Here is a 19220-nt window from a genome sequence, read left to right as displayed (position 1 = left end):
CCAAACTGGTATTTTGCATATGGGGCAAGTGGACGTTTACTCATTCTTTCCTAGTAATGCCTGACTATCCAACCTCTCTGTTAGGACAAGATATATTACAAAAGAGGACAGCCCAAATTGTTTTTGAAAATCCTCAGGAACCACCTATGGAATTCCATGCTTTAGCATAAACCCTAGATGGTGTTCCCACAATGCCTGTATATTTAAATGTAAATCCTGAAGTATGGGGCTCTGGGATCCCAGGGAGAACACCAAGAGCCTTAATAGTGAAGATTAAAATTTAAAAACCCTACCAATTTACCTAAAAGTAGATAGTATCCTCTAAAACCTGAGGCTTTTGGCAGCATTCAGCCATAAATTACTAAGTTCTTAAAACATGGACTCCTAGTGCATGTAACTCTCCTTGTAACACCCCAATTCTATCTGTTAAAGAGAGTAAAAGGGGCTATCTTCTGGTTTAGGACTTAAGAATGGTTAATGAAGCAGTCATTCCCATTCACCCTACAGTGCCTAACCCCTGTATATACTAAAGTAGGATACCTCCGGATACAGTTTAGTTCTCAGTATTACATATAAAAGATACCTTTTCTGTATCCCCACACATCCAGACTCTCAATATCTGTTTGCAGTTGATTGACTAGAACCTGACAGAGAAGCCCAACAAATAACTTGGACACTACTGACTCGGGGAATCAGGGACAGTCCCTTTCTATTTGGGAAAGCATCAGCTAAGAATTTAAGAGACATTAATTTAGTAGGACAGTTTTACAAAATATAGATAATCTTCTATATTGTTCCCTAGTCCATGAGGCTGCAAAAAGTCACACACAAGAAGCTAAAATTTTTGGTAGATCGAGGACACTGGGTATCAAAAAAAGGCCCAGTTAATCAAATGAGAAGTAACATATTTAGAAGTTATTTTGTTAAGGGGAACGATTCTTTCTCCAGAACGAATTCAGGTTATTTAACAGCTACTTATCCCCACACTCTGAAGAAAATGGTACACTTTTCTAGGCTTCACTAGATATTGTGGAATATGGATTTTAGGTTGTGGAGATATAGTACAACCCCTTTGCAAGTCATTAAAAGGGGGAGCAACGAACAAAATGATAGCAACAGAAACTCAAGACAACTGCCTTTAAACACTTCAAAAGGCTGTCTTGTCTGCCCCTGTTCTAGAACTGTCCAAGGCAGACAAGCCTTTTCAACTCTGTAGTTAAAACAAAGGCAACAACCTTAGGCATTCTTACTCAAAAGATAGGACTGGTTTCTAGGCCTGTGGGATATCTGTTAGAAGAATGAAATTTAACCCCTATCTCTCACCTTGCACAAAACTCTACTCAAAGTGGATCAAAAACCTAAGCATTAGATCAGAAACCCTGCACCTACTGGAAGAAAACGTAGACCCAGTACTCCATGATGTCAGCTTAGGAACCGAACTCCTCAACAAGACTCCTAAAACTCCAGAAGTAAAATCAATAAACCGTTAAATGTGAGGGCATCAAACTAAAATTCTTCTTGACAGCAAAGGAAACAATCAAAATGTGAAGAGACAAAAAAAAAAAAAAAAAGTGAAGAGACAGCCTATAGAATGGGAGAAAATCTTTGCAATCTGCACTCAGTTAGAGCATTAATCTCCAGGATACATAAAGAACAAAACACCGAAAAACCAAATAACCCAATCAATAAATAGGCAAAGCAACTGAACAGGCACTTGTTGTCAGCATGGCAACAATCAAGAATACAAGTAATAATAAATGTTCGGGAAGATATGGGGAAAAGGGTACACTCATACATTGCTGGTGGGACTGCAAATTGGTGCAACTGCTCTGGAAAGCAGTATGGAGATTCCTCAGAAAATTAGGAATAGAACCACCATTTGACCTAGTTATCTCACTCCTTGGTTTATATCCAAAGGACTTAAAATCATCATACTACAGTGACGCAGCCACATTAGTATTTGTAGCAGTTCAATTCACCGAAAGCTATGGAACCAACCTAGGTGCCCTTCAACAGATAAGTGGGTAAAGAAAATGTGGTATATATACACAATGGACTATTTCTTGGCCATAAACAAGAATGGAATTATGGCATTTGCCAGTAAATGGATGGATCTGGATACTGTCATGCTATGTGAAATAAGCCAGTCCCCAAAAAAACAAAGGTCAAATATTCTCTCTGATATGCGATGTTAACACACAACAAGAGGAGAGGGAAGAATAGAAGTGCAATAGATTAACAAAGGGAAAAGAAGAGAAGGAAGGGGGGATGGGGATAAGAAAGACAGTGGAATGAATCTGACACAGCTTTTCCATGTACATATATGAATCTCATGTACACAATGAATCGCCACATAATGTACAACCACAAGACTGGGATACTAATTAGAATAAGATAAACCATCTTTATATAAATATGTCAAAATATACTGAAATGTATATCTAAAAAGAACAAAATTTAAAAAATAAATTTAAAAAAAGAATCTAAAACGTGTTGCTCAGGAGGGCCAAGTTGCTTATAGGCAATTGCAGCAAATACCATAGTGGTAGAGAACTTCAAAATAACTTTAGGGGCCCTTTTCACAGTCTATACCCATCACCAAATAGTTCTTTACTGGAGATCGAAGGAGCTTTTTGGCTCATCAATAACTGATTGCTCAAATATCAAGTACTGCTTTTTGAAAATCCAGGAATCTCCTTACACAGATGTAATGTTGTTAACTTATCTACTCTTCTCCCTACACCTAAGAAATCTTCAGATGCATGTTATAAATCTCTGTTATGCTAGTAGAATAGATTCAGAAAGTAATCTCCACACTGCCAACTCAATGCAGATGTGTTAGTTGTTTCACTGTTGTGACAAAAAGGCCTGACAAGAACAATTTTAGAGGAATAAAAGTTTTTCTGGGCTCACAGGTTCAGAGTTCTCAGTTCATAGATCATCAACTTCATTGCTCTGGGCCCCATGTGATGTAGAACACCATTGTGGGAGGGTGTGGTGGAAGAAAGCAACTAAGGACATGACAATCAGGAAGCAGAAAGGGCTCTTACTCACCGGAGACAAAACACAGGCCCCAAAGGCACACCCACAGTAACCTATATCCTCCAGCCACACTCTACCTACCTTCTGCCCAGTTAGTCCCTAACTGAAAATTAATTTCCTAATTAGGTTAAGGCTCCCAATACTCAATCATTTCACCTTTGGACTTTCTTGCATTTTCTCACACATGAGTCTTTGGGAGACATAGAATGTCTAAACCATAACAGCAGATGATATCTAGTTTGCAGGTGGAAGTTCCCTTGTTCAGTAGTGAATCTGAAAAGCAGGTTACTCCATCGTATCCTTAACAGAGTTTATAGAGGCAAAATCTTTGCCAGCAGAAACCTTGGCTCAATTGGCTGAGTTAATAGCTTTAACATGAGCACTAATTCTTAGTAAAGATAAATATGCTACAATATAACTGACTCCAAATATGCATTCTTAGTTCTACATGCATATTCTAAATTGTAAAAATAGTATTATAAAATAGGGACTACAGATTTTAGAATCATTAGAAGTTTTCTACTTTTCCAAAAAGGTAGCTGTCATTCATTGTGAGGGACCCCAGAAAGGAGATAGGGAGGATGCCCAAGGCAGTAACTTAGCTGATAAAGCAGCTAAAGCAGCTGCTTTCAACACAGAGACAGTAGCTGCACTAATTCCCACCTCAGCAATAGAATCTTATACTCCCATTTATATATTAGAGGAAAAGAATGGGCCATAAGTTATAGCAACACTCAAGACACAGAAAGATGGCTATATCTAGGTAAAATATACACCTTTCCCATATTCAGTGGAAGGTCCTTAGAGAGTTAGTTATATGATTCCTGACATTCTGGCAAAGCCAAGATGATAACTTTGTGCAAATAATTATTTAGTGAGCATAGACTAAGACCACAGAATAAGTAATTCAGGCATGTGAGATATGTGCCCTCAATAATCCACAAGCATGAGTACTCCTGCTTTAGTCTCACCAGCTCAAAGAAATAATCATTACCAGGAGAAGATTGGCAATTAGATTCTTTCCAAATGCCTCCCTGTCAGGGATTTAAGTATGTGTTAGTCATGATAGACAACTTCACTGGATGGGTTCAAGTTTTCTCCTAAAAAGAACTGAGAGGGTCACTGAAGTAATCAGCCCATCCAGTAACATCTACCATGAATAATAAATGACATTGCCATAGAGGAAGAACAAACTCAATCAATAAAATTTGTGACAAGAGTTAGGACAATTTCAGCAGACACTAAAGGAATTTAGGAAACAACTTCCTCTTTCCTCTAATGCAGCTTCTCAACCTTCATTCCCTCCTGGGATCCAGGTTCTAATTAAGTGTCCTAAAGATCATCAATCCAAGCCCCAGTTAAACTCTATCTGGAGGGGGCCTTTCCCTATAGTATTATCTACTCCAATAGCTATCAAGGTTCCAGGAATCTCCAAGTGGATCCATCACTACTGAGTAAGCTGTGGACTAAAAAAAGATGATCCCAACAGGTACCTAGAGACCCCCCCCCCCACACACACACCAACTAACCTTCACCCTGATAAAAGATCTATGACTCCTTTTTACTAAAACTTAACCAAAATATATGAGTTCTATTTGGGACCCACAAATTTCCTTTTACCCTCTTCCTCAACATCAGTGGCCTCCTATTCTTAGAATTTTGAATGTATTAGGATTTACAGTAGGTATTATACTGTATATCATTGACTATAAAATGAATAGTCTGAACTTTTTCCTCCTCCTGTCAAACTTTAGTTAAACTAAAGGTTCTAACTCTTTTATAAGTTGAGCCCAACACCATGCCCAAGAAGTTAATTAGACTAATTGCCAGATCTGTGAATTAATGCCTCCTTGTAGCACCTCAGGGCTGTCCTGGTGGGTTTCCTCTTTGTAAGGACAAGAGTGGCTAGCCCTACAAAGATGTATTTTAGAGGAATATTGGGCTACAGATGGATGCTATAAATTCAGGACTTGGTGGAATATATCTCAATGACATTGAGGATGTTTCCCCTCCAGGCTATGGCTGATGCTTCACTGAGAGAGCTACTTTTGAACAGACAAATGAAATACTTCTGGGAGCTGCAGGGGCATTGGGCAGCCTCTCTAACCAATCCTGCTAACACTGCAAATTTAAAACACCAATGGACAAGACGAGTCTTCCATTGGTATGATTACCTGGCCTCTATATTTATTCTTTCATTAAGAGTTGAAGAGGTAATTTGGCCTGTAGAATCCTAAGTACACACAAGGACTCTCAATGACACAGCTCAAGGAAAAGAATTGTTAAACTCAGAAATCACAAAATGAGATAGGCTGTACTCCAAAATCAGATGACTCTTGATGTTTTAATTGCAGCTCAAGGAGGAACGTGCTATCGTGTTGTGTATACATTTCTGGCAATCCTGGCAATATTTCTGGTATTGTCCAGGTTAGTAAAACTTAATTATCACAGATGGAGGACTCAACCTTGTCTTTTCTAGACTATTGGAATAATTTGTTTGGCATCTCTTATTGGTGGAAGGACCTTCTCATGACTTGTTTTTAAGTCATCCTAGCTAGTATTTCATATGTTGCCTTGCCCATTGTCCCCCAGTACTACTTGACAATTGTTATTCCCCAGCTCCTATAAGGAATATAGCACACTGATCAATAGATGACTCCTCCTTCTACTATGGACCCTTGGAACATCCTCACTCACCTGGCAGAAAACAAGGATTTGGGGTTTCCTTCCCCTAAATGCTGCACCTTTCATCAGGAATAAGCCAGAATTAGTCACAGTCAATTAATCTTAAAGAGTTTAGGGGTTCTTGTCCTCGAGAGGGAAATGTTAGGTAGATTAGTTAGCCATGAACAGTTAAGAAGAGGGAGATACTAAGCCTACGTATCAAGAAAAATCCAAGATCCATAAAACTGAAACAGCAGGGAGCATTATCTAAACAAGAAAACATTTGGGAATGAGAGCTGAATGCCCAACCTTCCCCAATTTGTGGATAATTAAAGCCCCTTGAAGAAAGTATTACTTAAATCCCAGGGACTCTAACTGAAACACATAAGCATCAGAGAAGTGGGGTCTGGTATATCAAGATCTCCCTCACAACCTGTTTCCAGAATAATGTTCCCATTCTCTCTTGTGACCAAGTACCTACAAACTTCCCTTATGGTAAAACTATGTCACAACTACCCAATCACCCCAACAATCAGCATATTGAGACTCTCAAAAGGCAAGTTTGCTGAGGGCCATCCAAAGGGTACTAAAGCCATTAAGGGGAACAGGGAAATTGAGGTAAGAACAAGGGACTCAGGTTCCTTAAAAACTCCAACCCTGTGTGCATACCGTCCTTTCTTGGAGGTGGTCTATGTAGACCCCATGCTGTATGTTACCTTCACTTCTCACTCTATTAAACTTTTGCTTACAACTCTGTGTTTTGCTTGAAGTCTTTTCAGTAGAGTCACAAGTACCATTACTCAAGGGCTATGGTGGTTACCCTGGCTTAGCCTGGCAGGCATCCAGCCATGAAACAATTTGACAGTCTTTTTAAAAACCATTTTATTAGAGTATTATAGTCATACATAGTAGTTGGGTTCATTTTTGACAAAATGGCACATACATGGATTAGGATTAAGGCAAAAATGATCAAAGAAATAGGTGAGCACTAGGAAAAGGTAATATAAAATGGACCCCTCAAAAGGAATTCTCTTATTCCTTCCCTTCCCTAAATATCCCATCGCAGAAATGTGTGCAAGTATCAGGCGGGTCTTTTTCTTTTTCTTTCCCTTTCTTTCTTTCTCTTTCATTTTTTCATTCTTTATTTTACTCTGCTTTTTACTCTCTTTCTTTCCTCTCTTTCTTCTTCCTTCTCTTCCTTCCTTCCTGCTACTCACTCTTTTGCTTTCTCTGGAAGTGGGGGTGGGGAAGCTGCATGTGGAGGGGAGAAAAGGCTGTTCTGTGACTGACATTGATTTTGCCTACTATGACTTCTGTACAGCTGCGCTGGGCTCTGGAGTCATTCCCACGTTTTTCTTCACTTTCCCTTCCTGTTACAGTGGTGCTGGTTCTTATGGGTATCCATCTCGGAGATACACAGAGGCAAGGACGCCTCAAAATCCATTAGAGATAGAGAAGTTGTTGCCTAATGTAATCAGAGTATCCCCCCTCAAATTGTAAAGAAAAAATAATCTTCTGAATAAAATGAGAAGTCCAGACAATGATCTCATCAAAATGTGATACTTATGAATCCCCTCCACCCCCATGCAAGCTTGTACCTCAACTTTAGGAAGCTGGTGGGTGTGTGCAGAACAGAGCTAGAGAAAAGAAATATAAAATACATTTATTATTCAGGAATTAAAATAGATTGAGAAATTTCCAGTTAAAGTTATTTTTAGAAAGTGCATGCATGTTGATATGTGTGTGTGTGTGTGTATATATATATATAAATTATATGGATGTACATATATACAAGGACATATTGTCAATGGAATATTTATTTACCTGTCAGAGATAAGCAATTGACAATGACTGTCTCTTAGACATTTTAATAGGAACCATCACAAGTAAATCAGCCAAGTTATTTTGGGTATATTTGTGGTGATTTGGGAGTTTGGCACAATGTCTGAAAAAGATTGCCTGCCCTGAGCCCATCAGACAAGGTGATCCTCACACTAGACAATCTGAGAGCTTCAGTTGTTCTTTTTTATTTATTTTTGTCTCACAAAACCACACCCTTTTCTTACCTAACCCCTCTCTACCTAGGCTGAAAGTGCCAGGGATCTGCTCCTTCCCCTCCCTCCCACCTCTCTCCTTGTCTTTAAAACCCCAGGGAACCGGTGTGATTTGAACCAGTCTGTGATTTGAATCCCTAGATTGCTCCAGCAGTGAAACTAGACAGATTAGGAGCTGGGGCACATTTCGCAGAAAAGCAGCTCTTTGCTTTCTTCTTATGCTGCTTCCCCTTCCTCTTTTCCCAAATAGATATGTAAACACATGTATTTTCCTGTTTAAATTGAGCGAATTGGTCCTCTGCCTGTGCCTTGATTTAACTATTGGGCTGAGTCTTGCTCCTCCCTTCCCTACTCGGATAGGAGCCACTAGGATCTGGAGCCTGAGCTTCCAAATTGGAGCTGGCCTCAGGCCAGGTGACCTTTTCTTTGTAAGTTTCTTTCTTAACGGGGGGAGTGGTGGGGGGTGGGATCTGTTGGGTGTTGTGGTGGGGGGAGTGAGGAAGGGAGGGGCTGGAAGAGAGTAAAGGGCTGTTGTTAAACAGTTTCTTACCGTAAGAGGGAGTTCAGACCTAGATCTTTCCAGTTAATCACACAACAAACTTAGCTCATCGCAATAAAAAGCAGCTCAGAGCCGACTGGCTCTTTTAGGCACTGACTGCGAACAGGATTCTTTCACCGGGGCATCTCCTCCAGTGGGACCCACCAGCGCGTCCCGCAGCACCATGTGGGTGACCAAACTTCTGCCAGTCCTGCTGCTGCAGCACGTCCTCCTACATCTCCTTCTGCTTCCCATCGCCATCCCCTATGCAGGTTAGTTTTTTTTTTTTTTTTCTTATTATAATTATTATTTTAACTCTGTCTTGCTAGCCTTCCCCTTTCCTTCTGACACACTCTCTCTCTATTCCCAGCATCCTGGCTTAACTCAGTGTGTGGTATGGGTTTTCCAAACCTTTCATTATGCTTTCTTTTGACATTCTTTTTCTGTTTGAAAAGCATTTAAAATGATAATTAACATCCCCAGAGGACCCCTTCTTCCCCCTATCCCCACCAACCCAGCTTCATCTCATTTAGCCTAACAGTTGTGAATTATGGGATAAGAACGAAGTACAGAGACTGGCTGGAACTTTGTTGGTTTGGACAAATTAAAAAAGCTGAAGAGTCTGGTCCTAAGAGGGGAGAGGAATGGTCAGTCCAACAGAGACTCAGCTTTTTCCAGAGGACAATTTTCCAAGACAATTCACTATCCCACATCATCTAGTCAAGATGCAGAGCCAAATTATGACGTTATACAGGTTTTCCTTTAGAGCAGACAAATTAAACTCAGATTATATGCATGTTATAAAAATGAAAGAGAAAGCCTCTCAGAATCTAAGTTGTCATTCTTTCAGGGCATGGAATGCCTGCCCCCTGAAACTGCAGTGCCTGGGAGGCAAAAACTGTGTGTGACTTAGATCAAAGATGCAGTATTGTTCCTTTCAGGCTCCTACTTTCTTCCTTGGATTTGCAGGTTGCTCAGGAGTTGCTTGGGCATTCAGAGTGCCTGGAAGTTTAGAGATCTCATTTTATGGTGTGGGAAGTTTTCTCTTGTTATCAGGACAAGAGGAAACATCTGTATTTGGTTGTATTATCATTGTGGTGACTGGGGTGCCAACAGTAGAAGGCAGTGAACATCCAGGGTAGGCACAGGGGAATAAAAGACTGGAACGCATGCCCAGATGGCAGACATGGGTTTGTACAATGCAAAACAGAACTGGCTGAATCTCTTGAGATAAGTATGGAATTTATCAGACTTCTGATCTAGTTTCTGAGATAATACAATGGTTGAAAACTTCAAGAATTTGCTAAGTGATAAGAAAAATTATTTAGCTTACCTGGCTTTCTTCTATTTGGAGAAGTGGCCCTTTTGGAAAATGAAACTGTTTGGAGCAGGTCAATTTATAGTCATGTAGGTAAGATCTGTGAGGAGGTGAGAAAGAAATTCATGCACATCAAGCAGTTTATCATTCTTGAGATGTGTCATGTTAAAATGCATTCATATAAGTCATTGCTAGTTTAGGGGATGTTGAGCAAAAGTTGAAATCATGGCTAGTGTTTTTGATGGCTTTCCCTTTAAAAGATTATAATTTGTTGTGCTGAAGTAGAATAAAAGTTACCTGAAATCCTCTGTGTTAATGCAAAGAGAGCACAGTGTGGAAAACCCAAACAGTAGATTAACCATAGACAATGTCTATTTGTTTTTGGCATGCATTACGAAGTTTTGGCAGGAGATATACATTTGTAATTATATTTCACTTTGGCTAATGTTGAAATGACTGCGTTTCCTGACTATAGGGAGAAAGCAGCCCAAGTGTATGCTGGCAGGCAAGGAGAGGCCAGTTGAGAATTACACATATATGTTATGAATAATTCCTGAAGTGGATAATGCTAAAATTATACTCAAAAGAGGGCCCGCCATTTTTGGGTGACAAATTTGATAGTTAAAAAAAAAAATGACTTCCACAATGAAAACTGGGTAGCCTTCTTACAGCGTATAAAGTTTGTTCTTTTTAAGTATTTTAAAATTGAACATGTAAAGTTGTTGTTACTTATTTTTGTTTTCATTGTACTTTTCCATGTATTATATCAAATTAGCACACTGTTAGAAAAGAAGTGGGTACTGTAAGTTCACAGCAATGATGAACAGAATGCATCGTGGAGATGCGTTCTTGAAAAGTTTCTTAGGAAATATTCAATATGGTTGATCCAAGTGATCCTTATTGGAGTCATTGGAGATTGAATGACCTTCTCTTCATTTCTACTTACACTGGAAACAAACATCCAATCTTCTTTAACAAAAGAAGCATTAAATGTGTACCTAATGTCCAAGAGTCTTTGGGTAATATAAACAAATGGGGAAGGGACCTATATTTTTTAAGCAACTGTTATGGAACAATTTCTAAAGTATATTTTATTTAGTTCTAATAAGATTGGAATTATTGGATTTATTTTACATGGAAAAATTGAAGTTTAAAGACCTTAATTGTCTTAATATCTTTGCTAAGAGACAGAGATCAGATTCTACCAAGTCTATGTGAATGAAATGTGTAATCATTTTTCTTTTACTTATATTGAAGCCAGAAGCAGTAAAATCAAATGAAATGTACTTCTGAAATATCGTTTGGCTAAGATAGGTTAAAAAAAAAAAACAACCCTCTGTTTAGAAATGCTATTATACTATCATTAAGAGTTCATTCCTAGCTTAGTGAATCAAAGCAGGGTTATGAGGTATATGGTATCCAAAAGTATGAAAAATGAGTGGTACTCTGGTTAGTACCTTTGCTAGGAGGACAAAAGTGGCTAAAAGTGTAGAGGTGAGAAAGTATCACCTTTGCCCCAGAAAGACCACCACATGGGAAGTCACAGTAGGCATTTGGGAATCTGAAGGGGAATCTGGCCTGTGACTGGAACAGTGAGATGAGATAGAATGAAAAGCCTGCAGGCTACAACATGTGTTCTCTATAGTGAATATTGTGGGCAGCAGGTGAAAGTTTTGCATTGACAAGATGCTTGACTGAAGTCCTACTTCAGTGTGGTTACTTCAGTTGCTATGTGGACAGAGTTGTAGGCAGAAGTGGACAGTGACATCAGAGACTAGGATGGGGTTTCTATAACAATGAAACCCTGAACAAGGAAGGAGATGGAGAGAAATATCAAGGAGGCGTGTCAAGCCCCACTGATCACTTCACTTTATAAATCTCCGTGGAAGAGATTATAATATTGCTTCTCAAAAAGCTACATTTGGTTTAAATCTGACCAATCTCCTTTTGTCATCCTTATTTGTGATTCGGTTACTTTTTCTAAAGAAGGGGAGATGATTGTTGATTGGTGACTTCTGAGCTCTGATTCTAACAGTGGAGATGGGAACTTTTATTTGTGATTCTCATCTCCAGCCACAATCCTTTCTTTCCATTAATTCTCATTATACTTTCATCTTAACATCTTGCCACTTCAAATTGTTAATCACTAATCATGGAGGTAGGTTTCTCAGAATATGTGGAGCCAAATTCCTGCTTCTCTTCACACCCTGCAAATCCTTTCCTTGCACGATTTTCCTTTGAAGTCAATGGTTAGTCCATATAGAGGAAAATATATGAGGTACTGAGAGAAATGAGTGTGAAACCCTGGGACCAGAGGGAGAAATGTGTCTGTCTTCAAGCACCTTGATACTTTTGACCCTGCTTTCTGTTTGTAGGTTTTCACTAGCATCCTAATGATTTCAGATCTAAAATAGGGACTTTAGGTTCTTCAGGAAATATAGCTTACGGAATATTTTCCCATACTGGGAAAAGTTTTAAAAAAAGAGTTATGATTTAAAATACAGGAAAGCATGACAAATTTGCAGTGATCTCTTACCCTTTGATTTCAATTCAGTATTTTGTTTATAAACTTCAACTAACAGTCACACACAAAAATAATAGGAAAAAATCTGATCCAAAGATATTTTTGAGTTTCTTCCCAAATGAAGCTTGGCTTTTAACTGTTTTCGGTAAAACAAGCATCAGTTGTTAATACATATGGAAGGCAAAGTTGCAACTATTTTCAGCAAAGAAATTTTATTTTCAGATGCTGTTTTCCAATGACTTATGCTTTGAATTTTTTCTTATTGAATGAGAGATTGATTTTATAGATACGTGGGTGTCTGATATACAACTAGCTTGAACTTTATATTTTTGGTACTTAGTTACTGACCTAGAGTAAGTGACTTATAAGGCAAAGTTTATATGCCAGGAGGAGTCAGTAGTGAGGAGGGAGGCTTGGTATCTGGTTCTGACTGTCCCTGCTGAGCTTTATAGCCCCAGATCAGCTTTTTACTTCTATTTATGATCTAATAAATGAAAATTAGAGATTGGTTTGTTTTTCAGAATACTTTTTGATCTTTAGCCATGGAAAACTGACCGGTAAGCAAGAATAGAGTATTTTATGTGATACAGCAGTAAGACCTTTCAATAGGGCAGCTGAGGATCTGTAGAATTGAATAAAACCAAGAAATTCACAGTGACCCCCTTTCTTCAAAATAGTCCTCATTTCTTATGTTCATATTGCATGGTATTAAGAAAGCAAACCAGACCCTTGATTGGGAGTTCTATTTTAAATGATAATTACTAAACTGTATTAGGAATTTCATTTTGTCTTAGACTTTTTAAATGTATTTTTAAGCTCTTCTCTTACACTTTGACATGTTTAATTAATACATTATAAACACATTATACATCAGGAAAAATTTAGTCAATGGAATTCATTTGAGAAATACATATCGATTTTCCATCTTGGTGAACAGTGTTTTTAATAGATTTTTCTCCATCAACCAACTAGTATTTATTTCTGGGAAATATTCAACCTTGCAAAGGAAATCGAATTATTATGCTATGAACTATTTCAGATCACCAAAGAAATAGTGATGTAAGATCAAAGGAAGTGAAAAGTCTAAATGGAAAAACTTATCTCCAATTAACATGGTCTGTGACAGAAACCAAACTTTGCAAAAGAATTATGTCTTCTTTGACAGAATAGTCGTTTATTTTCTGATGTCAGAAATTAAAGGATAAAAATTCTTTACTTTTTCTTTTTTTTTGGTGCTAGGGACTTCAAAACAAAACTAAAAATTTGCATATGCACATGGTTTTTATCAAATTTATAAATTTATTTCCAAATACTTATTTAATGAGTATAGCTTAAATAATTCATTGTCATTCACTATTAATGTATTTTTCATTTTGTAAAATAATTGGTACATTAATGGTTCAGGTAGTTAAATCATTTGGCCAGAATTATCATCTCTCTGCCAATGTTATACAAGGTATTTGGCCCCATTTTCATTAAATAGCATTGATAGATCATTTGGTTGATTGAATTTTTATGTTAAAATATCTTTTAACTTGTATCTATTGTACCATAGCCCCATAGCCATTCTATCTTATAGGGCAAAGAAAAGCAAAAAATAAAAATAAAAATAAAAGGAAGAAGAAAAAGAAAAATGAAAGCATCCTTATAGAATTACACTAGTGTTTAGGAGATTGTTTTAAAGTTTTACAGAGAACCAAAAATTTAAAATACCTTATGCTTTCTCTATTTATTGTGGACTTCAGGTTAAGAGAGACTTTAATAAATAGCATCTGCATGTTTAGTAAACCAACTAGATCCAGTTGTTTCTGGCAAACTCAGGATGTGATGCCATTCTTGGTACCTCACTTTGCTAGCCAGATTTCCAAATTTTCTGCACAGAGTATTTCACCATTTTTTCTTGACACATTTGTATCACATAAAGATCAGGAATGCATGTCCTGTTCTACCATCCAAGTTTCTTCTGAATTGATAGCTGTGAACCGAATCTTCAATGTTTACAAATCATATTTCCGCAGACATTCTTGACAATTCTTAGATAAAGATGGCATGGCGAGTAGTTCAGAGTGGTAATTCTGAAGGTGGGCAGCTGGCTTTTCAATCTGAGATCTTCTAAGTGGGTCAATTAATTTTTCCCTGGTTGTTGGTTTCTTTGCTTTGAAAATGAAGGCATCATTACTGCCTTTGTTATAAGGGTGTTCAAGAGATTGACAGGCAAAGGGGCCCAATCATGTTCATACCTGTTATATGACAGCTGTAATCTATAAAATATTTTGATCCATATTATAAAGATGATGATCATTATTAGACTTGGGAAAACCAAGAATAAAGCAATACATTTTTGAACTATTAAGTTATCCATAAGATTAAGACTAGAGGATGTTTTGGTTCTGTTTTTCAGGTTTTTAGTAGGAGGGTTCATGTTATCTTAGGGTCTTATATTTTCATGAAGAAAAATGATATTGCTACATTAAAGGATGAAGTTTTACATACATTTGATTTACAGCATTTGGCTTGATCTCAAGACAAACAGTTCAGTGATAGTAAGAGATAATGCCCTGAAGCACAGAAAACATTTATGTTGTAAATGAGAAGAGAGGGATAAAATATGAAAAGTATGAAACAATTTCAAAAGCAGATCAGAAGAATTTGTCCACTGTGTTTTTTAGTGAAAAGTTTCTCACTTTGAATTGTCTTACTGATTAACACTTAACTCACAGAAGAACCAATTTTAGAAAGAAAATGGAAAATTTATTTATGAAGCATGGCATGGTATAGTCTTTGCACAGATGCTTGCTTGCATGCTGGTTGGAGAATATAACTTCTTTAGGGTGAACTCCTTCCTAATTACTTAACAACTGTTTCCATAGGGTTATTTATTTATTTTTTTTAGCATGAACTGTATTCTTATTTTGAAATGCATCCTTCACTTGAAAGAAAGAATGTAGATCTGTATGACAAGTAGTCTTCTCTTGCTCTTAACTATTCCCTAACTCACTCCACCCCCTAGTCCTGGAGACCTAGTATGTTACTGAATAAAATTGCTGTAGATAATCTTTAAGCACTTGTTTTTCTATATAAGCCTTACAAGGATTTCTCCTATATTTATTTTTTATTTTTTGCATTAATAGAGGGACAGAAGAAAAGAAGAAATACACTCCATGAATTCAAAAAGTCAGCTAAGACAACTCTAATCAAAGAAGACCCATTACTGAAGATTAAAACCAAAAAAATGAATACTCCAGACCAATGTGCCAATCGATGTATTAGGAATAAAGGACTTCCATTCACTTGCAAGTAAGTTTTTGAATTTCCTTCTTAAGATACTTCCCCAAATATTGTGTACACATAAATGTGTATACATTGTAACTGTGTTTTACTTTTTTTCTCTCATTTTTGTATTCAAAATATGTACTTTGCCCATTAAACTAAATTGAATTCTAGATTTACCTCATTACAATAGAAGATGTATCTTTCAGTTGAGGGAGGTATGGCTTGAGTGAAAGAGTAAAAAAACCACCTTCTAAAATCCAGTGTCCTTGATTTTTTATTTTTTTCTTTTGTTTTCTCATCTTAGGCACAATCGAACTAAAATCAAATTAAATTGACTTTTATCTCTCCAACATTTTTAAAATATTCTATTAAGAATAAACCATTTCTTTTCCCTTGCAAAAGAAGTGAAGAAAATTGGGCAACAGCCAAAATTTACTGCAACTTATACAGTTGTCTTCAGGGATTTAAATAAAAGGTGTTGAGTGAATTAGATAAAAAAACTAGAGGGATTGGTGTCAGCAGCAGAGCCTGTTTAAAAGAAGTTAGGGGATAGTGATGACGAAGTCTCACATGAAAAATGATTGAGCATTTCAAGGAGGCTGGAGGGGACTGAACTAGACAGTTTCTTATCTTTTACCAGTCTCCATGTGACCTCATAGGGAAGAATTCCTTACTGCTTTCCAGTGATCCCAGTGGATAAGACATAGCTTGGGGCCAGAATGGTGATGATTTCATCTCAATAGTCTTCCAAACTGCCAGGAGGAGGTGTATTTCCTTATTCTTCTTTGTAAAAATTCTCTCTTTTCATTTATTTCTCTTCTTTCATTCCCAATTTTATCTCCTTTTAAAAACAGGATTGTGTGTAAAATTCTGAAATTTTTAACCCTAGCTTATTACATTTGAATAGTGACACCGAATGTGTGAACACAGGGGTTAGCAATATGTCATGACAAGAAGTACTACTTTTATCTTGTCAGTCTTTGAGGAATGAACATTATAGACCTGCAGGCATAGGGCATTGGTTCAATCGGCTTTTTCATTACTGTGACCAAAAAAATGTGTCAAGAACAACAGAGAGGAGGGAAAGTTTATTTTGGCTCATGGTTTCAGAGTTGATCAGTCCATGGTTGGCCAACTCCATAACTCTGGACCCAATGTGAGGCAAAACATATTGGGGAAAGAGCATGGTGGAGGAAAGCAGTTCAAGACATGGCAACAAGGAAGGAAATGGAGGGGGGGCGGAGGATGTGGGAGGGAGCTCTCTGCTTACCAGGGGCAAAATATAAACCCCAAGAGCATAATCTAAATGACCTATCTCTTCCAGCCATACATTACTTGCCTAGAGTTATAGCCCAGTTAATCCAGATCAGTGGATTAATCTCCCTTCTTGCATTGTCTCACACATAATCTTCAGGGGGAGGCCTCATATCTAAACCAAAACATGGCCAAAGAAGGTCTTCAACAGATTTAGACAGAAGAAGGACTACCTTTTTTCTTTTTCTATAGCCAAGCTATTACTTTCAGGGAAATATTTCCTGGCAAGGGCAGTGAGAATTGACTTTGCATGTATGATTATTTTGCTACAATTAACACAATTATGTTAATTCTGTTTCATTCCCTGACTTTTGTATAAAGCCTTGAAACTGTTAGAAATAAATTAGGAAAAATTACTTTCAGTCAACATCTCAGCTCTGTAGATTTATCTAGATGTTCTTTTGGCAATTGAATAGGTTGGCATTGTATTTTCTTCCTCAGGGTTCGAAAGGGATAACTGTATTTTATGGTTGATTTTTAACTATAAATTTGAAAACATATTCTCCTTGGTCTAAAAGTAAGAAAAGTATCGCTAACACTGAATATTCACATTCATCATTCTTACTTTGTTTTATTTAGTAGAGGCTAAGATGATTTTGCTGCTTTGAAAATGTCACGTGGCCTTATTAATAAATACTCTAATATCTCACTTATATAAAGTTTGAGCTTTTCTTATCAAATTCTTGTTGAGTTATATTTTATATTCAAATATATGTTGACCTATGCAGAAAACCACATTTAATATTGCGTATATACAGACAAGGTTCTTCTGCCCATTAATTGTAAAATTTTCACATGTCACTAAATACAGCAGTTATTTAGAATTGAAAGGACATATTGAAATTTGGTTTTCTTTTTAATTTATTCTTTATTTGGACACAATATCTTTATGAGGATCGAACCTAGGGCCTCGCACATGCTAGGCGAGCACTCTACTGCTGAGCCACAACCCCAGCCCATTGGTTCTTAATGCATCAAAAAAACCCTGTTTCCAGAGTTGTCATAGGACTAAAAAGTGATGAAAACCAAACTACATTCCTTGGAAAACATCAAGAAAGTTGTGTAAAGTGAGGCAGAGGTGTAGAACATTCTCAAATTACCTCTTGAGCAGGAATCAACAGTGGAACTGCGTTCCTCTTTGCTAGGTAGAAAGATGACAGAATGCCTGGTTCTAAGCTCTCCAGAAAATGGCTCTCCAAATTCATGAACTGACTTAAGAAAATAGGAGTCTTTTTTCTTCTAGCCATGACTGCCTGGTAATGAAGTTGCGCTCTAGACATAAAACGACTAGAAAACAGAAAAAAAGTCATTTTTTAAAAACAATATGGTAATCTAAATAAAGCTCAGATAAAAACTCTTAATGTCATATTTGAAAGAAAATACAACCATGTAATTGACAGTCTCAAACATTCCATATGGATGTGTAAAATAACATTTTAAAATGCTTTTCTTAGAGAATATATTGTTATAATAGAATGAGAGAAATGTTTAATGAGATTAGCAACTGAAAACTCTGAACTCTGTACCAATACTTTTCATTCATTAATTCTTCCTTCCTTCCTTCCTTCCTTCCTTCCTTCCTTCCTTCCTTCCTTCCTTCCTTCCTTTCTTTCTTTCTTTCTTTCTTTCTTTCTTTCTTTCTTTCTTTCTTTCTTTCTTTTTCTTTTTGGTTCCTTTTAAATATACATGACTGTAGAGTGTATTTTGACATATTATACATACATAGAGTATAACTTATTCTAATTAGGATCCCAGCATTTACCCACTTTTCTAATAAAAAATACTTTTTTAGCAGATTTGGAGTATTTATCATTTTGTTTTAGATAAAACTTTTATGAACGAGAACAGCAAAATCTAGTATGATTCTTAGGTATGGTTATGTAGGAGTGACACGTTTTAGCAATTTTCCTTATGATGATACATCAAAAGCATATTCTCTAATACTTACATTTTTTTATTAAAATGCCTATGCAAGAAAACTTATTTAGGAAATATTGATTTGAGCAAACAAAATTATCCTTACAGCAAGATTTTTATAGCCTTCAATAATCTCTAGTATATCATGACTCACCAAGAAGGGATATTATATGTGAAAATCTTTAAACATTTGATTTCAGACATTCTTTCCTAGGAGAATCTCCAGAAGTGGTCATTTGTCTAATACACCTTAGAAAATACATTTAAAAATCTATTTAGTACAATTACAAACTTTGGAACCTCATTCCGATATCTCAAATATAATATTTTGCATGTAAATGCAAATAAAATCTAACTTGGTGGGTATTTAATAAAAAGTCTTCACAGATAACCAGGTAGTTGTGTTACATATTGACATTGCTGGTTGAAGCTCTTATTTTTCTACAAGTAATTTGGAATAACATGAGAACATTGGAAATAGCATTTGATTTGATATAAAATCCACACCTACAAAACTTTTTTTTTTCCTCATCTGGCATCAAAATGGTCAGTTCAAAATTACTTATGATTTTATTA

The 19220-nt window shown here is 36.8% G+C and overlaps 1 protein-coding gene across 2 annotated transcripts in view; it reads left to right on the top strand.

The window, feature by feature from the left end:
• The first annotated feature begins 8439 nt into the window (after positions 1 to 8439).
• The window catches only part of Hgf (hepatocyte growth factor), a 73293-nt gene continuing 62512 nt past the window's right edge, over positions 8440 to 19220 (top strand). For both annotated transcript variants that reach the window (XM_026384974.2, XM_026384973.2), the window contains exons 1-2: positions 8440 to 8570; positions 15272 to 15437. In XM_026384974.2, coding sequence (XP_026240759.1) covers positions 8483 to 8570; positions 15272 to 15437 — 254 coding nt within the window. In that variant the 5' untranslated portion in view covers positions 8440 to 8482. The remainder of the gene's footprint in view (positions 8571 to 15271; positions 15438 to 19220) is intronic.

This window comes from Urocitellus parryii, chromosome 3, assembly GCF_045843805.1.
Source record: "Urocitellus parryii isolate mUroPar1 chromosome 3, mUroPar1.hap1, whole genome shotgun sequence".
Classification (NCBI taxonomy): Eukaryota; Metazoa; Chordata; class Mammalia; order Rodentia; family Sciuridae; genus Urocitellus; species Urocitellus parryii.
The sequence above is the reverse complement of the archived record's forward strand: the minus strand, read 5'-3'. Positions and strand labels throughout refer to the sequence as shown.